The sequence below is a fragment of the Caenorhabditis elegans genome, chromosome V (assembly GCF_000002985.6).
Source record: "Caenorhabditis elegans chromosome V".
NCBI lineage: Eukaryota > Metazoa > Nematoda > Chromadorea > Rhabditida > Rhabditidae > Caenorhabditis > Caenorhabditis elegans.
The window spans coordinates 3,512,444-3,535,607 of record NC_003283.11 but is presented as its reverse complement, the minus strand read 5'-3'; the positions used below and the strand labels follow the sequence as shown (position 1 = coordinate 3,535,607).

The 23,164-nt window shown below is 34.5% G+C and overlaps 7 protein-coding genes, 2 non-coding genes and 1 pseudogene across 13 annotated transcripts; 4 read left to right on the top strand and 6 right to left on the bottom strand.

Annotated features, from left to right (window-relative positions):
- Window positions 1–247: 247 nt before the first annotated feature.
- Window positions 248–2,694, top strand: nhr-221 (Nuclear Hormone Receptor family; the record flags this gene model as incomplete). Of its 2 annotated transcripts, NM_071586.5 has the most annotated exons (7): window positions 248–447; window positions 556–727; window positions 1,187–1,464; window positions 1,526–1,611; window positions 1,899–2,105; window positions 2,154–2,260; window positions 2,311–2,694. In NM_071586.5, 7 exons carry the CDS (start codon window positions 373–375, stop codon window positions 2,580–2,582), a joined length of 1,197 nt encoding a protein of 398 aa, NP_503987.1. The 2 variants fall into 2 exon arrangements, with proteins under 2 accessions (NP_503987.1, NP_001309664.1); NM_001322529.3 differs by lacking the exon at window positions 248–447 and having other exon boundaries at window positions 583–727; window positions 2,311–2,582.
- A 533-nt stretch (window positions 2,695–3,227) lies between these two features.
- On the bottom strand, window positions 3,228–4,905 carry srbc-66 (Serpentine Receptor, class BC (Class B-like); the record flags this gene model as incomplete). Its single annotated transcript, NM_071585.1, has 3 exons — window positions 3,228–3,455; window positions 4,082–4,539; window positions 4,731–4,905. 3 exons carry the CDS (start codon window positions 4,903–4,905, stop codon window positions 3,228–3,230), a joined length of 861 nt encoding a protein of 286 aa, NP_503986.1.
- A 289-nt stretch (window positions 4,906–5,194) lies between these two features.
- str-260 lies at window positions 5,195–8,426 on the bottom strand (the record flags this gene model as incomplete). Of its 2 annotated transcripts, NM_071584.1 has the most annotated exons (7): window positions 5,195–5,289; window positions 5,334–5,646; window positions 5,693–5,846; window positions 7,592–7,726; window positions 7,777–7,855; window positions 7,905–7,992; window positions 8,247–8,426. In NM_071584.1, the coding sequence occupies 7 exons, from the start codon at window positions 8,424–8,426 to the stop codon at window positions 5,195–5,197; spliced, it is 1,044 nt and encodes a 347-aa protein (NP_503985.1). The 2 variants fall into 2 exon arrangements, with proteins under 2 accessions (NP_503985.1, NP_001309663.1); NM_001322528.1 differs by lacking the exon at window positions 8,247–8,426 and having other exon boundaries at window positions 7,905–7,923.
- A 601-nt stretch (window positions 8,427–9,027) lies between these two features.
- Window positions 9,028–10,338, bottom strand: T24A6.7 (NADAR domain-containing protein). Its single transcript, NM_071583.2, has 4 exons — window positions 10,148–10,338; window positions 9,976–10,098; window positions 9,784–9,926; window positions 9,028–9,617 (listed from the first exon to the last, which is right to left on the bottom strand). The coding sequence occupies exons 1-4, from the start codon at window positions 10,312–10,314 to the stop codon at window positions 9,430–9,432; spliced, it is 621 nt and encodes a 206-aa protein (NP_503984.1). The 5' UTR covers window positions 10,315–10,338; the 3' UTR covers window positions 9,028–9,429.
- A 590-nt stretch (window positions 10,339–10,928) lies between these two features.
- Window positions 10,929–12,021, bottom strand: irg-1. The gene is made up of 4 exons (NM_071582.5): window positions 11,830–12,021; window positions 11,660–11,782; window positions 11,269–11,411; window positions 10,929–11,220 (listed from the first exon to the last, which is right to left on the bottom strand). Exons 1-4 carry the CDS (start codon window positions 12,012–12,014, stop codon window positions 11,033–11,035), a joined length of 639 nt encoding a protein of 212 aa, NP_503983.1. The 5' UTR covers window positions 12,015–12,021; the 3' UTR covers window positions 10,929–11,032.
- A 213-nt stretch (window positions 12,022–12,234) lies between these two features.
- On the top strand, window positions 12,235–13,112 carry srh-191 (annotated as a pseudogene). Its single transcript has 2 exons — window positions 12,235–12,423; window positions 12,609–13,112. Coding segments are annotated over exons 1-2 (693 nt in total).
- Window positions 13,113–15,806: 2,694 nt separating this feature from the next.
- Window positions 15,807–17,419, bottom strand: str-227 (the record flags this gene model as incomplete). Of its 2 annotated transcripts, NM_071581.1 has the most annotated exons (6): window positions 15,807–15,907; window positions 15,956–16,268; window positions 16,318–16,459; window positions 16,509–16,643; window positions 16,693–16,859; window positions 17,222–17,419. In NM_071581.1, 6 exons carry the CDS (start codon window positions 17,417–17,419, stop codon window positions 15,807–15,809), a joined length of 1,056 nt encoding a protein of 351 aa, NP_503982.1. The 2 variants fall into 2 exon arrangements, with proteins under 2 accessions (NP_503982.1, NP_001309620.1); NM_001322527.1 differs by lacking the exon at window positions 17,222–17,419 and having other exon boundaries at window positions 16,693–16,742.
- Window positions 16,711–16,781, top strand: C07G3.13. The gene has a single exon (NR_068668.1). It is a non-coding gene; the product is annotated as an Unclassified non-coding RNA C07G3.13 (non-coding RNA).
- A 3,845-nt stretch (window positions 17,420–21,264) lies between the features above and the next one.
- On the bottom strand, window positions 21,265–22,927 carry str-226 (Serpentine receptor class r-10; the record flags this gene model as incomplete). The annotated part of the gene is made up of 6 exons (NM_071580.1): window positions 21,265–21,338; window positions 21,392–21,704; window positions 21,901–22,042; window positions 22,089–22,223; window positions 22,270–22,436; window positions 22,730–22,927. The coding sequence occupies 6 exons, from the start codon at window positions 22,925–22,927 to the stop codon at window positions 21,265–21,267; spliced, it is 1,029 nt and encodes a 342-aa protein (NP_503981.1).
- 21ur-11956 lies at window positions 22,519–22,539 on the top strand. The gene has a single exon (NR_068667.1).
- Window positions 22,928–23,164: the final 237 nt, after the last annotated feature.

Genomic DNA, 23,164 nt, shown 5'->3' with positions numbered 1-23,164 from the left:
CGGAAAACGAGCTTCAAAAATTTTTGGTTATTTGTAAAATTCGCTTTTGATTTTCAAAAAAAAAACCAAAAACTGACACTCTTGGTCTCGGAACAAAGTAAAAAAAACGGTATTTGGAATTATAAAAAAAATCAAAGTCAAACATTGTAAAATTGGCAAAAATAGGAAAATCTTCAAAAGTTTCCCCAACACCGCTTAATATTATTAACCGATTAAAAATCAATCATACATGTTCATACTACAATCAATATACATGTGACGACGGGGTGGTCTTCCCCTCTGCCCCCTTTCACTAAAACTAATGAACGTGACCTTCATTACTACCAGTTATAGAGAGTATACCAACAAAGATTGGAAGATAATACTCGTCATATGGAAGTTGTCTATTGTAACACTTTTTCAAACGTTTGGATGTCTGAGAACAATGTCGAAATTAAATTAATCAGTGTAAGATTTGATTTTTCGAACAAAGTTTGTCGATATTTTCACACTTGTACAATTTTTAATCCAATTAAAAAACACAAAAAATTTTCCAAATAAAGATTTTTATTTCAGACAAAAATTCTGAAGCCTTCAAAATGCATGGTATGTGTTCGTCCAGCACATGGCTATCATTGTGACGTGGCAACTTGCAAGGGGTGTAAGACATTTTTCCGTCGAATGTGCTTGTTGAGGGGTGAAATTAAATGCAGCACGAGCGGTGATTGTTATGATTTGGAAAAGCGAAGTGAGTTTTTTGAAACGAGGAATTTAATTGTGGAAATTATGTTTAAAATTCTAAAAGTGGTCAAACAGACTAGTTTTTTTTTTATTTTAAAATCGTTCTGATGACAAGTAGCGATTACACAGTTTTAACCAATTTTAATTTTGAAAAGGCATCTTGAAGATGATGATATTTTTTAAATTCATAATTAGAACAAGTAGACAAAATAGAAAATCGTGGAAAAAAGCCATTTTTCGGGCGACTTCCAAGCAGTTAGAAACTGAGTTTTCACCAAAATTGTTTCCAAAAGCTTTCCTATCATATTTGACCATTTTAGCAATATATGATTAATTAAAAAAAAAAACATCTATTTACAAAAATCTACATTTAATCATGAAAATGTATTAACATTTTTCAAATTAGCCTCCAATATCACAAATTGCTTCTCCAATTGGATAAAAGCTTCACTAATCTCATCTCCAGACTCTCCTTTGCTCCGCTGCCGCCCATGTAGATTCAAAAGATGCCTTTTAGTCGGAATGAATCCAAAAGCTTTGATAATTGACGGATCGAACATTCTCGGCGAGAAACAAGTACATTTCAATGAACAACAAATTCAAGGAACAATTGACGTGCTCAGTCACTTGGAAGCAAAAACCGAACAATTCAGCAAGTGTGCTTATAATCCGGACTGGACAAATATCAGATTGAAAGATTTGATACTGTCACCTAGCAAGCTTAGTATGTCAGATAAAGTTGGGGTATGAATATATACATTTGAAATGAAAAGACTAAATTAATTTAGAATTTTGTGATTTTCAGACGTTCCCAGATTGGCCATTATGTCCAAATTACGAATTTCCTGATCAGATTGTGCATAGGGATATTCAGAGTTTTTCACCACACAGGTAGGCATAGTTTTTTGAGGGTCAAAAAGTGACAATTACTGAGTTTTGCCACTTTTTTGAAAGTCGCCGATCAAAATAAATTACTTCGTAACCATAGTCTACTTGTAGGGAATCGACCAGTGAAATAATTTTTCTCTCAAAAAGTGGCAAAAAGTAATTGTCACTTTTTGACTGTCAATAAAAATTTTACAAAAAGTTTGAAAAAGTTTTGCTAGGATTTTCGGTCATTTTAGCACCACTTACGATTCCCTCCACCGGCGAATTTGAACGAAACAAAATTATTTTAGAAAACAATGGCGATTTTCAAATCTAATGACCGCTGTAGAGTACACCAAAACTTTTTCCTTCTTCCATGATCTCAGCTTTCAAGACCAGATTAACTTATTAAAACATGTGGTGATAGGATTGGCAAATTTCAATACGACTTACTATACGCTTAAAAACAAATTTGACGATTTGCGCCAGCCGGATGGGACACAGAGACCTGGTGTGAAGTAAGTTTTTTCAAAAACTAAAATTAAAAAATTATCGAAAAATTTCAGTGAACCCCATTATTGCGCCCATACTGTGCCGTTTGGACCTATGAAGCGGATCAAAATTCAATTCAATGAGTTTTTGCTGTTGAAAATTCTGTTTGTTTGTAACCCAGGTAATCATATTTTTACATAAGCAATTTATTTTTTAAACTTTGATTTTTAGCGGTTCCAAATCTTTCAAAACATGCACAATTCGTCATTGAGAAAGAACGCCACCATTATTCAAATATTCTACTGAAATACTGCCTACAAAACTACAGCTATGGCCCAACAAGATTTGTGGAGTTGATCGAGATTTTTGGAGTACTTCACAGACAACAAAAGCTTATGAATGATCTCTATATTTATGTTTTGTCTCCACTTTTATTAAAACTTCCAAAGGAATTCAGTGTACCGTTAATTGAGGAAATCGTTTTATTATACGCATTATCATAATTAAAGTTATTTGTTTCACAAAATTACACAATCATAATAACTTTTACATACTGAAAACGAGACGAGGGGACGATAACTCAAATAAAGAACGAAAAATAAATGTTATTACAAAAAAAAACTATTATAAACATTTTCCGGCCGATGCACCATATTTTGCATCGGTTATTGTGTAAAAATGGCAACGTCAAGTTTTTGCGTTTCTTTACAAAATTTAATAAAGGAGGCATATCGCAGTAGCTATATGATTTTTTTTCAGAGTTCACTTTTGTCACGCCAATACATTATTGTGCTCCAGTAGCAATTCACACGACCTGTGATTTTATGTTTGGAGAAATCCGCCCCATGCAAGTATTTTTTTCTGTAAAAAAGAAAGTCATGTTCTCTGAAAATTTTAAAATGCAGCCTTTTGCTTATCAACAAAAGTACATATAACATCAGTACAGGATATCAAAACAAAATATGTTCATAAGTTTGAAAAATTATTTTAATTAGGTTTTAAATAAATTTTATACATAATAATAAGTTCAACTTCATTACTCAAATTGTCCACTGTCTTCTACCGGCAATTTTTTTTGTTGAAATTTTCAATAAGTAATAATCACTTCAGAATGTCTAAAAATCAAACAATGTATACTTTATTAAACGTTAATATGTAGTAATAACTGTTGAACGTCTAACCAACCTGCCAACTTTCTCACTAAACAATAGTCTGCACACAATTAAAGACTCGATCATAAATCCAGCGTGTTTAAAAACTATAGTCCACGGGCCGACGGACGCAAAACTTAGTGTAGGGAGAAGCTCAAATATAAATGAAGGGATGATGCTGAAGGAAAATATGATAACCGAGTCGAGAAGTGCAATTCGAGTGGCCTAAAAAATATTGGAATTAGTTTTGTTAGTTTTTGGTTTTTGTTTAAAAAAAAATGGCGAGTGACGCTGATTTTCTAGCCGACTGCGCATATGTACCTTTTTATCACATATATTAAATAGTGATATTACAAAAATAGTATATCTGACTACTCACAGTTTAATAATGACGTCAAGTTAGGTTAGGAGAGCAATTTTAAATACTTTTTTAGTTTTGAATATGGAAGTTCAGTTTTGAAATGTATCCTTAGATAACACACTAAAAACTGAAAAAAAAAACGTTCACACGCATGTGTACGAAAGCCTTCTTCGCCAGCCGTTAGGCGACCTCCGCCAGCCTCATGCCGCAAGCAGCGCCTCTGCATAGTGCGGCGCAGACCCAAAAAATGTCGGGTGCTGCGAAACATGCACCAATCTTACTATGTGGTGCAAACAAATTTCACTCCAAAAAAACCAAAACGCTGACTTAACATTTTCAAAACCCTGAACATTTTTGGAGTGTTTTTATTTGAATATTTCGAACTATTCTAAGTTCATTTACACCCTCACTTTTGTTTAGAAAAACATCACACCAGAAAAAGGAAGTTCAAACTAAATATTTTCCAACAAAAAAAAAGAAAAAAACTCACTCTAGACAAAACCTGATTCGCATGAATCGCCACATAGTTATTCCAGATAAAAAGACGAAAGCAAAGAAGCACTGACAAAACTCCGATAATAAAATATTGAACCTGGTCTCGTAACGACCAGTAGTTAAAAAAACACTGGTTAATAACACAATTAAAGTTATCACAAGCCAAGGGGACATCTACCGTGTACTTACAGTACTCAAAGAGCACAATATGGTCGGAGAGTCCAAATGTAATAACACAAGAGATGACCGCAAGAATCGGGATTCGGCGTCGATGGTTGTGGTAGAAGATTGGGAAAAACGAGGCGACAACTCGATCGAGAGTTATCAGGAGAACCAGGGTCGCTCGGATAGCGCCGAGGGGGATTGTAGGCCAAACCAAGTAGAATGTCAGATTTTTCATCACGAATATGTCGGATATTTGACGTAGGACATAGTAGATCTTGTTATGGGGGACTAAAAATTTAAGAGAAATGGTGGAATATTTCAGAAATATTTTTTCAGCTAAAAAACCTTGAAGTGGTCAGTTTGGCCTCCTCAAATTTTAGAACGAACAAATTATAGATTTTCAAAAATTTCAAAGGCCTGAAGTTTTTGCTACACAGTTTTGATGATATCTTTCAGAAAGAAACTTTAGTCAAACTCACCAAAAAAAGTATAGACAATATCAATTGCAAATCTCGTGTAAATCAGTGAAAATTCAGATTTCCAAGTTATGCGCTTCGAATAAAAAATCGAATAAATTAAATAACAGTTTATCGAGCACGTTATTATGGGAAATAAAATTGATAAAGAATTACAAGTTATAGTAATGGCTGACATTCTGAGACACCTGACTTTCTGTCGTATTAGCTGATGGGGTTGTCTGATTTGGTAGACAGAAAAGCGGCATTTCCAGTTAGGTGAACAGAAAGAGCAACTCGAAGTTGACTAACAAGTCAGGTGGGAACGATAGGTTCAAATTCTTCTTAGTGAGGTGTATGATTTCGAAAAATGTGTACGAAATTAGCATGCTTTTTGAGCGAGGTGTCACAAAACCACATTCAACATTAAAGTTCAAAACTTTTAATTTAATAAAATTTGACGTGAGCTTTATTTAAATCGAAAAAAATTACGAAACTTGTGTATTAACAGAATACGCCGTTGAAGACGGATGCACCGTTCTTGATCGCCGCAAAACTGCATCTTCCACACATATCAACGAATCTGTAATCAAAATATTCTCCCAAAAATTCGTTCAACTTTTAAACCTTTCAACGCATTCCGATAATTTTTAACAATAAAAATAGTGGGCAGTGGATTGAAGGTGGGATACATGGCGACAGTCAACGTAAAAATCTTGCCCAGATATTCTGTGCACTTGTCAAAAAATATCGTAAAATAGATTGCGGAGGCAGGAATGTGCATTAAAAGTACAGGAATGAAAGTCTGAAGTACCAGAGCGTTGAATAGTTGCTTTTGGACACTTCGAAATTTTTGTGACGAATTCGACTGTGCTATAAGTTTATTCATGCTTCGGTACCCTTTTACTCCAAAATACACCATTATAGCAATGGATAGGCTCTGAAAATTATACTAGTTGATGCTGATTCTCTGTTTTCAAACTAACAATCAATCCCATAACAATCATCGCACCCCCGGCTGTTCTCCAATTAAAATATTGATCCGTAGTAAAGTTGTTATATTTCGGCCAGAAGAATGGGCCAACATAATATAAATCTTCAATTTTTGTTTCATTTCCAAGCAGGGTTGGGTAATTTTCACTGGAAAAATTAGATGAATGCAGCAGACGTCTCGAGGGTGTGTGCTTTGTGGCAGTTACGGCACGGTGTGGAATTTTTAACAAAAATTCAAAAAAAAAAGATGTTCCAAAATTTAATTTATTCTCACGCGAGAGGCTTGAATTTTGAAACTTCTTCTGTGTGCCTATGATTTGTTTCAGCTCTTTTTCAGCTTTGATTCAGTTTTTAAGAACATTTTTTTGAAAGTAAGCAAATTGAGTGTCATTCCAGCGAATTTTTAAAAATAGAATCTAAAATATCTTTGCTCTATTTTAGAAAAACAACGATGAAATATTGATAAAATGACAATCTTTCGACCTGAATATCTCGAAATTTCCTTAAATTTTTTCCTTAAACTTCACGAATACACTAATCAAATTGAGATCTACAATTCTAATATACTTTTATACCCTCTTGCCGACTTCGTTTTCGAGAAAAACCATAATTTTCTCAAAAAAGCACCTAAAAATATGGTTCCAATTTCGGCAAAACTGAGCTGGCTGGAAATTCTTTTAAACTTTTTCAGTATACTAAATCGACAATTGGCTACAATTCTAGTATGTTCAAAAACACAAGGTATTCATATTTGCGGTGTTGTGCGTCGACAAAGTTGAGTTTAGGCCTAAAAATAGGAGATTTGTTCCAGTTAAAGCGACCTAGCTAGAAATTCCTTTAAATTTTTTAAACTTTATCAGAATATGAAATCGACAATTGCCTACAATTCTAGCATGTTTAAAAATACGTGTCATGCATACTCCCGGAGCAGTGCTCCGACAAAGTTGAGAAAATGCCAAAAAAAAGAGATTTGATCCAGATAAAGTGACCTAGCTGAAAATTCCTCTAAACTTTTTTTCTTAAATTTCGTCAGTACACTAAACCGGCAATTGTCTACAAATCTAGTATATTTAGAAAAACGTGGCACCTATACTTTCGGAGCAGTGCGTCGACAAAGTGGAGAAGAAGACTAAAACTATTAACACTAAATAGGCAATTATCTACAATTCCTGTACAAATATGTATCATTCGGACTTGATTTCGACCATCTGAATAACTTTCAGTTTGTTTTTGTTCTTGTTAACTTTGCCGTTGCTCGCCTTCGTGACTGTTTATGAAATAAAATTATATTTGTACGATCAATATTTCATCGTTGTTTTTCTAAAATAGAGCAAAGATATTTTAGATTCTATTTTAACAAATTCGCAGGAATGACACTCAATTTGCTTACTTCCAAAAAAAGTATTCTTAAAAACTGAATCAAAGCTGAAAAAGAGCTGAAACAAATCATAGGCACACAGAAGAAGTTTCAAAATTCAAGCCTCTCGCGTGAGAATAAATTAAATTTTGGAACATCTTTTTTTTTTGAATTTTTGTTAAAAATTCCACACCGTGTACGGGTGGAGAGACTCGCACTGTGTCGGCCACTAAATAACGCGGCCGACGTTTCACATTCTAGTGACTTCTAGTAGTTATGAGTGTGGAGAAACTCGTGCGGTGTCGGCTTCTAAACACCGCGACCGACGTCTCACGGGTGTGTGCTTCCTGATAGTTGTGGGTGGAAAGATTCGCTTGGTGGTGGCTGCTAAATTACGCGGCCGACGTCTCACAATCTCGTGATTTCTAGTAGTTATGAGTGTGGAGGAACTCGTGCGGTGTTGGCTGCTAATTTTTTCGCCGTGCGGGTGGGCCGCTTGGTAATTCCAGCATGCATTCGTAGCTATTATTCATACCTCAGAAACCTATCGCTATCTCCATTGGAGCTCATGATAAACGCTCCGGTGAGCATGAAAATGATTCCACTAATCGGGGGTCCCATGAACCACAATATTATTTTCCAGGAATTGAATGAATTCAAATGACGATTGCTATAAAATATAGATATTCAATTTTGTATACACCAATATAACGTACTCACTTGGTAATACTGAGAAAGCGATAGATAAAGTGTAGGGCTAGAATCGCCAGTGTTATTCCGTAGAAGCCGCCGTAAAACACTAAAACCGATATGAATAAAAAAAACTCAAAAAGTGAAAAGTAACTTACAAACGGAGCAGCACGCCATTAATTTTGGGAATATAGATTGCTTGAAGTTTGCAATGAGAAAAAATGCAGATCCTTTAGTGAATAAGTCCTGAAAATATATGGCTTTTAAAAAATGATACAGTACTCTAAATTAGGCTGAACCCAGCGCATTTTTTCAATTGTCTTATAGTTTAGACGGAAAAATGAAACTTTGGGGTTTTAATATAAAAAGTTCATCACAAGCTACCAAAAATGACCAATTCCCACATTAAGTGCAAAAAATATTGAAAAAAGAACAATCTGTGTTCAGTACTAAACAATGCCTTGAAAAGAAGTTAAACGATTCGTAGATTATAGACTGACCGGTTTTTCTATACAATACAAAATTGCATATGTAAACTCGAATAAGTTAATATAAAGCATCAAATATTTATAAGAACCCAATGATTTCGGAGACTTTCTGAGTATCAAAATTATCAGCAAAAAGTTGATGGAAATCGCGCAAGCTGATAAAACACGAAACACGTTCTCGTTGATCTCCATCGTTTATCAATGATTCATTTTGTTTGAGCTGACCGATTTTATAAACAATTCTTGTTCGGACTGAATTCCGGCAAAAATGTAGTTGTTATCGAGTTAAAATTGTACGAGGATTTGAGTAGAAACGTCACTAGCTAAGAAAAATAAAGGTGACTAAACAGAATTTTTGGTGAGGTTTAGTAAAAGCTATACTTCAATGAGCTGATGTAAAAATTTGCCGAAAAGTTTTTTTTTTAAACTTTTTGTTTCCTTCAAAACTTACGTTCCCATGCAAACATAAGTTTAACATCAAGTTCGATTTTTTTTTGAATTTTTTGGAATATTAGCCGAACAAGGGGTGGGCGGCAATTACCGTTCCGAAATTTTTTGTCGACAAATTCTGTAAATCGGCAGTTTGCCGATTTGCCAATTTGCCGGAAATTTGTAATTCCGGCAATGTGCCGGTTTGCCGATTTGCTGGAAATTTTCATTTTCGGCAAATTGCCGATTTGCCGTTTGCCGGATATCAGATTTGCCGGAAATGTTGAGAGATATTTTTTATAATACAATAAACTTCGGTGCTAGCGAAAAATATACCTAGCATCGAAAACAAGACCACCATAATTTTATAGGTGCCTTTTATTTTTTTGATGTGAAACAATGTCATGTACAGTAGGAATACGTTTGTGAGGAGTCCCACAGAAAAGCATATCTTAGCAAATGGGCTTGAATATTCATAAAACGCCATGATAATAATTTAATACGACTTTAGAAAGTAGTGATTGAAAAAAATGTAGAAAAGTTGGTGAGAAAACAATTGATTGTAATAATACGTGGGAGACCGGATGTTATCGTAAAGTTGAATATTGGGAAATAGATAATAAGTTTTTTCAATAAAGAACGTCAGCAGATGATTGTGTGTGATGGTCGAAGGCCTATGCTTTAGACACCATAAGACAATTTGAGCGATGTACTGTTTTAGAAAAATACAACAGAAATAAAATTAAAAATAGGGTTTAAAAATTAATCAATGAGAAAATGATTCCAGCTGCTTACATCTCGTCTCAACAATCTCCTTTTCAATTTCCAATCTCAACTGCTGGTACTCTGACTTTGTCCATAATTCCTCTCGAACTTTATCCAAAACGGAACCCATCCAATTAGTTCCTCTCCAAGTTTGCTCATTTTCACATCGTTTGTCGTGGTGGCTCAGTCCTGTAATTGAAAGGTGAAGACGTCATTGTAGAATGTTTCATAATTTAAAAAAAAGTTACAGTACCTTTGGGAAGCTTAAAAACGTTTAAAAAAGTTAGCCAAAATACAAAAATTTGAGATTAAATATCCTAGGTTCTACTGGAAAAATGCACAAAAGAAAACCTACCAATTCCCCATATTCTATCCATTGGCGATGCTTCTACAAGTCTCATACCATGAGTTCTGAACAGATTTTCACGGCAAACATTATTTTGGGAAAACTTTTCAAGACACCCGTTATACATAACTTCTTTAGAATTTTGAGACCATCTGCAAAAATATAAACTCCTTGAAAAAAACTCAAATTCTCTCGACTTACTCTTCCAATTGCTTCTTGCTCATACTCAATTGCCTTCCTAGCCTTTTCATTTTTCTAGGATCAGTCTCCTTCAGAATTTTCCCAGCGATTTCAGAGTCCCCAACCAACAAAGCTTTATGGTACCTAAATATAATGTTCTAGAAAAACAAATGCTAAAAATGACAAAACTTACATAAAATACTGCTCACTGCAATTGAAATTGACATTTTTTTCTACATCGTTCTCGAATTCTTGAGCAGAAAATTCGCATGGATAAAAGTTGGAAAATACACAGTCAAATTTGTAAAAAAATACAAATTGTTTGGTTTGGTCCGGAGAAATGTAAGTTTTGACAGGCATTTTGCTCTAATATAAATATGGAAAAAATGAAAATGTGTCTTCACAAAAACAGAAGTCGTAACGTTTCGAAAGATTGCGAAACAACATTTTAAAATGCTATTTTTCTCTAATCCATCCAACTTTGTTACTATGGTGTTTGGCATGGTTGCAGAATTTTTAAAAGGGGAAACGGACTCCAAGGTGTAATTTCTGAGAACAAAACCTGAAATATCTAAATTTTTGAAATGTTTCTCAATTTTGCAAAAATTAAAAGGCTGTAGTATTATGGATTATTATAGATATTGGCTCTTCTATTTTTTTTAAATTTAATTTTAATTTTTATAAAAATTATTTTTGAACATTTCAAACATTTTTCCGCAGAACAATTTTTAATTGTTTTGTTGATTTTTTTTTAGATAAAACAAAAAATTACCAAAACGCAAAGAAGTTCAGCCAAAAACCACAAAAATGTCAACTCTATGTCATTAATTTGAGCGGGATTCAAAAAATAATTTGCCCCTAATTTTGTTTTTGCAAAATTGAAAACATATTATTATAAAGTTTAGGAATTTTTTAACGGGTATATTCTGTCAGAGGTAAACTTTAAGTTAAACAGAAAAATATTGAAATGTGGAAAACTCTTTATTCCATCGTGCAAAACCTTCACAAAATCGTGGACATTTAAATTTTAATTTGGCCAAAACTCAAAACTTTTTGTCTCTCCATAAAAATTGATAAGTTAATGTGAGAAATGCTCCAAAATTTGGCATCTAGTTTCCAGGCTCTCCTTTAGAATCTGCTCTCTGTTAGACTTGAACTCCTGCCTCGTCCACAGTTCTTCTCGGACTTGATCCAAAACTTCTCCAAGCCAGTTCGATCCTCTCCAGTTTCGTTCATCTTCACACCGCTGGTCTGCTTTGTCAAGACCTGAAATTACTTCATATATTTTGTATTACAAATTTAAGATTCATTTACCAATTCCCCAAATTTTATCGGTTGGTGAGGCCTCCACAAGTTTCATTCCATGGGTACGGAACAAGATCATCCGACAATCTTCGTTTTGAGAAAACTTCTCCAAACATGCGCGGTACATTACATCCTTTGATTTTTGAGACCATCTGAAAGTAGTTGTGCTTTTTTTTGCCTGTCCGTTAGTCAGAAATGAACTCACAAGATGTCGGATGCTTTATTTCTTACCAGGATTAAGCTTTGGCTTATGAAATAATTCAAACATGTAAAAACACATAGACCTTTTCATAGTTTGTTAGTTAAATTTTTTAAATTAGCATTTCTAGTTCCGGAGGTATACTTATTTGAAAAAATTCACCAAGCACAGTCCAGACATAAGACCGCCTGTTTAACTCACAATTTCAATTGCTCCTTTGTCATGCTCAGCTTTCTTCCCAGCAGCTTCATCTTCATTGGATTAGTTTCCTTCAAAATCTGCTCTGCGATGTCCATGTCCCCAACTAGCAACGCCTTATTGTACCTGAAAATTTCTAGTTTTATTTTAACAAAAAATGATGTCAAGATTACATGAAATATTGCTCACTACAAGTGAATTTCAGCAGCTTCTCCTTTTTCTCCGTATCTTTCAAAAAATTCTCAACAGGTTTAGCCTCAAAGCCGGAGGGATAGAAATTTGAAAATACGCATGCTGCTTCATAGAAAAGCACGAATACTTTTGTGCGGTCTTCGGAAACGTACACCTTTGTATGCATTTTTATTCTGAAAAACTGTTGTTAGTAAAAAATTAACGTTGAATATTTTGCGAAGACATCATTACTCGTATTTATAAGCGCCAGTAATATTTTGAAAAATTGCGAAACATTTATGTTGAATTGAGTAAGGAAACACATGAGTGTTTGTGTATTTACTTTGATTATTGTCCTCGCGTCGCGTCATGAAAAAATGATAGCAAACAAAAGAATGCAGGTGCAAGCTTATCATAGTATAGTATCCATATTTGAGAATCGATTCTACATTATTTGCACAACTTCCTATAACACACGATGGACATTCTGGAGGAAATTATGCCTCGCGGCACACTATATCGTTGTAATTATTCTATTGGTCCCAGTGGATCTTTTTGTTCCAGATCAGGAAATCGCTCTTCAGCATTTGTTTGAGGTTAGAATAACTATTTTTAGTTGTTCTCTAAGAGTTTCAGAATTTGTTTTACCAAATCGACGTTATGGAGGTTGAAAACTATTCTTATAGCGCAAAAATGATCAGTTATCATAGTAAAACTTTTATAAAACTTTTGTTTAATTTAAAAAAAAAGCGAAAATTGCACTGAAAATTTTGTTTTCTAGAAACTTCCCTGCCTACCTGACTACATCTACCATGCTCCGGTATTTGTGTTATGTCAGAACATAACTTATACTTTTATCGGAGCATTCTCTGCGATGTCAGTTATTTGTTGGGAAATGATTGGCTTCGGTGTTCTTCTAATTTGGAACATACTCCAACAATTTCGACACCAGAAAATATCATAGGCAACTTTTCAACTTCAAAAGCGATTCTGCATTTCTCTGGTGATGCAGATGGAAATCCCATTGACTTGCTTCGTATGCCCGTTGATTTATACAGCGGCGTCAACATTGATTAAATATCACAATCAGGCAGCAATGAACATTATGCTGACTATTGCTTCATTTCATGGATTTGTATCAACAAATGCACTGCTTCTGCTTCATGCCCTTTATCGGAATGCTGTCAGAAAGATTTTCTATGAACCTTCAAAAATATCAACATCGCATTATCATTCTACTCGTTTGCATTTGCAAAGAAATTCTATTGGAGTGATACAATGCTGATTGAATTGTCGATTTTCAACGAGAGCAAATAATTTGAAATATTTTCACACCAGCCGTTCGCACGCGCTGAAGCGCGTGCTCCGACTGGCGTACTCAAAATTAAAATCAAATTCTGAAATTTCTAAGCATTTCACTGCAGATGGAACGTTTTTTTCCTTGTTTTCCGGAAGTTTTCGAGCAACATAAATATTATATACTTAATTTTAAGCAATTACAATTTTAAAACCTCAAGTTTCCTGGAACTTTTATGAGACTTTTTCCGGTCCTTTCCGAAAGTTTTTGGCGAGCGTTTTTGGAAATTATCTATAACAATTTCTGGTTTTTTTTTAATTCTTAAAACTTCAGAATATTCTAGGAGTATCAAAACTTGAAAGGTTCTAGAACTTCGCAGAAGTTTCTTGAATTTTTTCAGGGAATTGAACATTCCAGACTTTTCTCGAATTTTCTAGAAAATTCTGGAACATTCGAGAATTTTCCCGATTTTTCTAGAAAGTTCTGGAACATTACAGACTTTTCTCGAATTTTCTAGAAACTTCTGGAACATTCCAGTTTTTTTTTCAGAAATTTTGAATTCCCGCCAAAATTTTTCACAGAAAATTTGAATTCCCGCCAAAATTTTTCACAGAAAATTTGAATTCCCGCCAAAATTTTTCATAGAAAACTTGAATTCCCGCCAAAATTTTTCATAGAAATTTTGAATTCCCGCCAAATTTTTTCACAGAAATTTTGAATTCCCGCCAAAATTTTTCACAGAAATTTTGAATTCCCGCCACAATTTTTCACAGAAAATTTGAATTCCCGCCAAAATTTTTCACAGAAAACTTGAATTCCCGTTAAAATTTTTCACAGAAAATTTGAATTCCCGCCAAAATTTTTCATAGAAATTTTGAATTCCCGCCAAAACTTTTCACAGAAAGTTTGAATTCCCGCCAAAATTTTTCACAGAAATTTTGAATTCCCGCCAAAATTTTTCAAAGAAATTTTGAATTCCCGCCAAAATTTTTCACAGAAAATTTGAATTCCCGCCAAAATTTTTCACAGAAAATTTGAATTCCCGCCAAAATTTTTCACAGAAATTCTGAATTCCCGCCAAAATTTTTCACAGAAATTTTGAATTCCCGCCAAAATTTTTCACAGAAAATTTGAATTCCCGCTAAAAATTTTCACAGAAATTTTGAATTCCCGCCACAATTTTTCACAGAAAATTTGAATTCCCGCCAAAATTTTTCACAGAAATTTTGAATTCCCGCCAAAATTTTTCACAGAAATTTTGAATTCCCGCCAAAATTTTTCACAGAAAATTTGAATTCCCGCTAAAAATTTTCACAGAAATTTTGAATTCCCGCCAAAATTTTTCACAGAAATGTTGAATTCCCGCCAAAATTTTTCACAGAAAATTTGAATTCCCGCCAAAATTTTTCACAGAAAATTTGAATTTCCCGCCAAAATTTTTTATCTGAAAATTTGAATTCCCGCTAAAAATTTTCACAGAAATTTTGAATTCCCGCCAAAATTTTTCACAGAAATGTTGAATTCCCGCCAAAATTTTTCACAGAAAATTTGAATTCCCGCCAAAAATTTTCACAGAAAATTTGAATTTCCCGCCAAAATTTTTTATCTGAAAATTTGAATTTCCCGCCAAAATTTTTTATCAGAAAATTATGGGTCTCGCCAAGATGGGTCTCACCACGAAGGGTCTCACCACGAAGGGTCTCACCACGAATTTTCTCGAATTTTCCAGAAGGTTCTGGAACATTCCAGCATTTTCTCAAATTTTCCAGAAGGTTCTGGAACATTCCAGAATTTTCTCAAATTTTCCAGAAGGTTCTGGAACATTCCAGAATTTTCTCGAATTTTCCAGAAGGTTCTGGAGCATTCCGGAATTTTCTCGGATTTTCCAGAAGGTTCTGGAACATTCCAGAATTTTCTCGGATTTTCCAGAAGGTTCTGGAACATTCCAGAATTTTCTCGAATTTTCCAGAAGGTTCTGGAGCATTCCGGAATTTTCTCAAAGTTTCCAATATCCGTTCAATAGACGAAAAGTCAATTTTTCCCAAACTACAGTAATCCTACAGTATTCCTACAGTACCTCTACAGTACAACTACAGTACCCCAACCATATCCCGACACTAACCCCAAAGCAATATCACTTCAAAAGACGAAAAGCCAATTTTTTTCAAAAATACAGTAATCCTACAGTACTCCTACAGTACCTCTACAGTACAACTACAGTACCCCAACTATATCCCGACACTAACCCCAAAGCAATATCACTTCAAAAGACGAAAAGCCAATTTTTCAAAAAATATAGTAATCCTACAGTACTCCTACAGTACTACTACAGCACTACTACAGTACCCCGACCATATCCCACCACTAACCCCAACCCACAATCCCTCCAACAGCCGGAAACACCTTGCAAGTGTGACGTCACAGACTACAAACTACAATTGTAACATCCCTCATGTATTTTTTATATATAAGTAATGATTTTAATTTTACACTTGATAAAAATCATAATTTTTGAAGACCATTTTCTTGGCTCGAGTCTCTCGAATAAAATAAAACGGGCAAATAACGAGTTGATTTCAAATATACCCATCCACTCTGCTCTATGTTGCCAGAGTGTTCCTAAAACCTTATTCAAAAAGTGACGATGCGTAATTTTATCCTTCAAATTTTATTTCTAAACATTTAAGATGGAACGGGATCTGAAGCTTTTGCAGATCTTGCTTCTGTCGTGGAAGTTGCTACAGCTACTGAAGATCTTTTGACACAATCTAGTTTCAAGTACCCTGAAATTTGAAATTGTCTGATTTTGTTTAAAATAGTTCAGTTCTCACTGATAATGGTTTTTCTGTAATTCTCAACAATAACCAACGTCGGAATAGGATCAACTGCCGGATAAATTGCAATGGTCATTGATACAACAGCACTGTAGACGCCTAGATCAATGTCCAGGAAAACGAACGCAAACATTATTGCTGCTGGGATATGCATTAAGATGAAAGGGACTAGGGTTTGGATAACAAGGGCATAGAACAGTTGACGCTGAAGCTTGATGAGTTTGGCAGAAGCTGCAGTAGTGGCAACTAGTTTATTGATTTTTTGGTAGCAAAGAATACCGAAGACTAGGACGATTATGATGGATGATACCTGGAATTTATTACGAGAATAATGCGAACTTGCCTATACTGCAACTCACAATAGTTCCAGAAATTATGCCCAACCCAATAAATGGCACAATGTGCACATCAATAGTTCCATTATCAGTTTTCTCGTAGAGAAATGGCCCCAAGTAGACATATTCATCAAATTCCAAGTCGAATATCTCTTTTACATTGTCCCTGAATTTCAAATTTAGACAATGAGAAAATACTGAAATTAAACAATTACTTTATAAATCTCGAGGTGTGCTCATTTGGTGCCGAGAGAATATATCCGGTGCATATCCAAGTCAACCCGTACCACATAGGAACCGAGAACCAAATCCAGATTTTCCATCCGTTAAATGTCTCGAGCAATGGGTGCCTGAGCAAATATAAAAGGTTATCAGATGAGTTTCAATTTTAATACTCACTCAGTAACAACAAGCCATCGGTAGACAAAATGAACAGCGAAAACTGCCATCGATGCACCGAAGCATCCCCAGTAGCAGGAATTCAGAATAAGGAGGCCTGCGGGGCCGAACAGTTTGTCCTTAAGACCAACGATGACCAGAAATGTGGGACCGTGGGAATAGTGTTGCTGAAAATTTTAAAACTCATAGCCTTACAAAGCACCTCTAATAGTAAATATCCGACTTTGCTCAGCTGTTAGAAAACCATACAGTTATTTACACTAGCATACACTGAACAATGTTTTAGTGAGTACAATTTAAGTGAGCAGCCGACACTAATTGCGGCCGCCGATGGCTCACTGCTAAAGCTCATGACGTCACATGTTTCTGGTAAAAAAAAGTCCCGCATTTTTTGTAGATCAAACCGTAATGGGACAGCCTGTCATCACGTGCTCGTCTAGACTAGATAAATCGAATAAAAAACTAGTCGCTCATTTATTATCCTACTCTCCCAGAATTTTGATTGTTCCCAATCAAAAGTTGAACGTACCGGAACTAGCACCACATCCAGAATTGAGTAAAAAATCTCAAAAACCGAAATGTAGATCATTAGCCATTTATACGCGCCCAACTGTTTTGGGGATTTTGTCAGAATTAAGGCGATCAGGAAAGTGTTGATCACAATAGAGAAAACCGCTGAAACATCCTGAATCAGTTTCAACAGAGCACTCCATTCTTTGCCAAGCATTCTGGAATAATTTACAAGATTCGAAATGGGAAAGAGAAGTGAATATTCGAAAAATGCTTTCAATTGAAAAATAACTATCGAGCCTCACGTTCTGGGGGATTTTATAGAAGCGAGATTAAAATTTTTAGAAAAAAGATTACTCATAATCTGCTGATCAGAAATTAACATCAGATACTACAACCAGTTGCTTCTAGCAACACAAAATACAATACATTATTCTCTGATTGTTAGAGTAAAACCCAGTTGTTAAGTATTCAAAATAGAAAATTTACAGTTTGAGTTTTTCTAGTATAATTCATTATACGAATACTTGAAATCATATTAATGGTGGTATAGTCCAATTTTTTAATTGCTTTATTAGACTCAAAATTGTCTGAAAACACAGAATTTCATAATGAAACTTCTTGAAAACTTCTCAGAATAAAGTTGTGATGGCTAAACAAATGACATAATATTAGTTAAAATTTGAAATTTGACCGATTTGTCAATGTCGCAGCTGCTAGAAACAATTTTGTTTTTGAAATCACCGTCAAATTTTGATTATACGGTTTAATTATGTATCAAAATTTGTTACCAAATCTCTTTGTTTCACGGTAATTCAAAAAAAAAATTGTTTCCAGCCGTTGCATTTTGTTTTGTGAAAAAAACTTAAAATTGTTTCATCCGTGCCGATCAAAACAATTTCAAATGTTTATTCATTAAAAAAAAAAGATCAAAAAAAAATTATCAAAAGTCTGCAAAAAAAGTTTTTAAGCAAACCTACGGTTTGCCAAAATATTGAAAATGCACTGACTGAAAATTTGTATGATGACATAGTTCTGAAAATTTTTCGGCTATGGTAGATTGTCAGAAAATTGCTCAACGTTTCCATGCGGTTTGTGAACTAAAGCTCCACACTGCAATAAACTATCAGCTCAACTCTAAGTGAGAAAAGCTAAACAGAACTAAATAAAAATTCAATGACATGAGCTTCTTTTATAAATCATTTCCCCATCAAAACACAATACAATTTTTCGATTTTTTGTATTTATTGTTCTCTCTTACTCAATCAAATATATTCTGTTCTCATCAAAATTACTCATATGTGTTTTTGTCTTCAAAAATATTCAATGATTCAGAATCACGATACGATATTCAGAAATGTGGGTGGCGCTATCTGAATTTGGCAATTGGTACTGTAGCACAAATACATTCTCCATATCGAGATGGTGTCTATCGAATTTTGTACTTGTTCCTGTTTTTGTCTCACGTTACTGAATACAAAAGCTAATCTGTCCGGCACAAATCACATAGGAAATTGTAAAAACATAATTACGTAGAAAGGATTAGACGTGTTGGAAAAATTTCTACTGTGGCCACTAAGTAATTTTCTGAAAAGAAATCGAAAGTACAATCCGTTTTAAAACTTTGAATTGTCTTCTAAGTCAACTCAGATTAAACAGAATAGGGTTCATATTCATCAAACAAATTTCCAAAGAATATTATTTTCCGAAACCAAAATACTATTAGCCGAATACTGTGTTGTACAGTTCTAGTTCAGAAGGTAAGCAGTAACTTTTTTGACCGCAATATCTGCATGAGTTTTTATAATAAAACTTTCATAATTATATTAGTAAGGTACTACTTGCTGAATACTATATTTGCAAAACTTTATTCGAAAAACAGTAACGATAATTAGATCATTTTAAAAATAACCAATTAAGATGTGACTCTGCAATTTGGTTCTCCTATCTTTCGCACTTCTTCACCTTTCTTTCGCACATCAGTGAATTGTGCCGCCAAGCGCTGTTTTCACCTATTTCTCGCTCTTCTTCTGCTTTCTTTCGCACTTCTTCTCCCTTCTTTCGCATATCAGTAAAATTGGGGTAGATGAGAGCTGTTCAGAGTTATGAATTCGGCACTTTTTCCTTTTCTAGTTACTAATTAGTTGTCAGATAACATTATTTGTTTCTCCATTATTGTTGAGGAAGACAGTTTTCCTGAGGAATACCAAAAATTGTTTTTAAAAAAGGTATAAAAATGGTGGTCAAAACAAGGAGTTTGTCGTTTAGGATCTTTTTTCATACTTACTTACTTAGTACTTAGTACCTACTTAAAACAACTAAAGAAACGTTGGCATGTGTTGGCATGTAAAGAAACGTTGTCAATGAATGATTGTAAAACCTAAAAAAGACAAATCTTTTCGAGTATTGACCTGACCATTTTGACTTTTGGAAAATTATATTTCGGATATATTTCGGAATTTCGGACATGCTGTTTACAGTTGTATTGAACACAAAGTGTGAACCGCTGCTCATGCTATTTTTCCGTAAACAGTGGCAAATGTTGGAATAAACCTCTGTTGCTAAACTACTGCGACTGTTAATTTTAACGAGGCACAATTCAGAAAGCTACACAGGTTAAGTACCTGCATTTGAAAATTCCACATTTTCCAAAAAAAGAATAGACAATATATGTACAGTTCAAAAATACTTAGTACGGAAACTGGCAAGCTATAGCCTTCTTGGATTAGAGCTATTTAAGTTTGAAACGAACAAATGTAGAAAAAACGGCAACTTTGTGTTGGCTGAAAATGTTCTTCTAACTTCATAGAATTTTCATTATACGTGTTTGACTATCTCACCAAATAGCCTAGAAGAAATAGGATCGTAGATGACATTGATTTTGTGACTGGAGGCAATACACTCAAATTTTTGTATGATTAGTAGGATAATGAAAATTCGAAAACTTTCAACAAAAAAAAGTTGTTTTGGACAAAGCTTCAGCCAAAGCCACACCAGTCTTGTTTTCCAGTGGTCTCAGTTCCGAATGCCACGTTGTGACCAATCCAATTTCATTGTACAATATTGTAAAATGATACACAATAAAAATAATCTGCTTCACTGTTTTTTGCAACTTCTGCTAATAATTTTTTTGGTTCAGACTTTCTCCGAAATTCATCGAATTTTTCAATTTTTGAATTTTGAAAAAAATGTCATAAAATTTTTATTTTTTGATATTTATGAAAACTACTCATAAAATAATTGTATTTAGTGCCATTATATGTTGTCCGAAAATTTGAGATAAAAAGAAGCACAATGAAAAAAGTTACACTAGGAAAACTGAAAACGCATATCCTTTTAGCCACCACTGTATATTCCAAAAAGTCAGAATGTAGATGACCATCTCTCTGTCAGGTTTTACAACCTACGTCTACATCGTCACATGTTGTATAAATATGGCTGTAAACAGTATTTAGAAACAAAGAGATTATTTGAATACATTCCCAAAAGACAGAATATAGAGGTCTATAGACTATGAGTATCACTCTCTGCTTGTTTTTACAACCATTCACTGATTGAAGGGTATATTAAATAAACTATTTTATCTGAAAACGCTATCACTTTCTCAGAAACACCTTTTAGAAATCTACAAATAGTACTATCGGGGAGAGTAGAGGACTTCTTTACTATTTATTGCACCTCACACAAAATCAGAATCAGCGCGAGAATAGTGCAAGAGGTAACACACGCGATTTACGTCCCGAAGGTACTGAGTTCAACCCACAACGACAACGGAATCCAGGATGGAGCTACTAATCATAAAATATCAGCAATAAAAAAAAACGTTGAGAAAGTAAATGATAGATGAATAAAGTACAATACATAAAAATCTCCATAAAATCTATGTTTTTTCGATAAATTTCCGTTTTGGTTCTCCTTTCTTTCGCACATATTCACCTTTCTTTCGCACTTCCACTGCTATATTTCGCCGATATAATCTAGGCGAAAAAAGGGTGAAAGATAGGTGAAAAAAGAGCGAAAGAAAGGAGAACCAAATTGCCGAGTGATTTGAGCTGAAGCTTCTTATAGTCCTGTGTTCATTTTGGGGATAGTTGCAGGGACTGGAGATTTCCTAACGCATTCTAATGACAAGTAGCCTGAAATTTAAAATAATATATATTTTGGTTATGTAAAAATTAATTATTCTCACTGATAATGGCTTTTCTGTAGTTTTTCACAATAACCAGCGTCGGAATAGGATCAACTGCCGGATAAATTGCAATGGTCATTGATACAACTGCACTGTAGACACCTAGATCAATGTCCAGGAAGACAAATGCAAACATTATAGCTGCTGGGATATGCATTAAAAGAAATGGTACAAGAGTTTGAATGACAAGTGCGAAGAAAAGTTGACGCTGAAGTTTGATAAGTTTGCCAGAGCCTACTGTGATGGCAACGAGACAACTGATTTTTTGGTAGCATAAAATACCAAAGACGAGGACGATTGTGACAGAAGATATCTGAAATTTATCAAACGAATAATAAGAGCTTGAAGGAAAATTTGGATGTTTTGCTTGGGGATTGGGCTTACTAGTTAGTATAACATAATGTTTTTAAAACCAAAGTCCGACATCAGAAGAGGCATGTCTAGTTTATAATTTTGTAAAGTTTTTCATGGACTTGTTAGTTCTGTAAAGTTAAATCTTCTCAACTCACAATGGTTCCAGAAATTATGGCCAGCCCAATAAATGGCACAATGTGCACATTAACAGTTCCATTATCAGCTCTCTCGTAGAGAAATGGTCCCAAGTAAACATACGCATCAATCTTCAATTCGAATATCTCTTTTATATTGTCCCTGAAAATCAATTTCCAGTAAGGAAATCCAGAAAATACACGATTACTTTATGAACCTCGAGGTATGCTCATTCGGCGCTGAGAGAATATATCCGGTACAAATCCATGTCAACCCGTACCACATTGGCACTGAAAACCAAATGCAGATTTTCCATCCGTAAAATGTTTCGATCAATGGGTGTCTGCGGAAGAGGACATAGTTTTTAGAGATTAGGTGATGAAACTCACTTTGTAACAACAAGCCATCGGTAGACAAAATGAACTGCGAACATAGCCATCGATGCACCGAAGCATCCCCAGTAGCAGGAGTTAAGAATCAGAAGACCCGGGGGGCCGAATAGTTTGTCCTTAAGACCAACAATGACCAGAAATGTGGGGCCGTGGGAATAGTGTTGCTGAAAACTTTGAACATCTATAGAAAAAATAATTATACTGTTTCAGTGAGCACTTAACGAATTTTCTGTTTTTTTTTTAAGTTTTAATTAAAAAAAAACCAGAAATTAAATCTACCGAAAAAACAGCTAATTTATATCTAAAAGATACGATGTATCGCTACAGCAGACTATAAATATTTCCGGCTTTGTCTAGACAGCCTCTGTCGTACCGACGAGAGAAGTTCTCACCCGCCTAAAAATTATGAACGAAAGAATTAGGACCAACACCGTCTTTAGAAACAAATAAAGCGTACCGGAACTAGAAATACATCTAGAATTGAGTAGAAAATCTCAAAAACTGAAATGTAGATCATAAGCCATTTATATGCGCCCAAATGTTTTGGGGACTTTGTGAGAATTAGGGCGATCAGAAAAGTGTTGATCACAATAGAGAAAACCGCCGAAACATCTTGAATCAGTTTCAACAGAGCACTCCATTCCTTTCCGAGCATTCTGAAAAATTTTCCTTCCGGACACAAAATAACACGTGTACGGAAAAATGAAACAATTGAAAAATTTAGTTTTTGAAATTTTTTTTCAAAACACAAATAATGTGGAAAAAAGGTTTGGTCAGAAAGATTTAGGAGGGGTGGTATTTTCAATTAAATGTAATGCAGTGGTTTGTTCACTAACTAAAAATAATGCAGAACAGTAGAAAAATATGTTTTGTCGTACATAAAGCCTGCCTG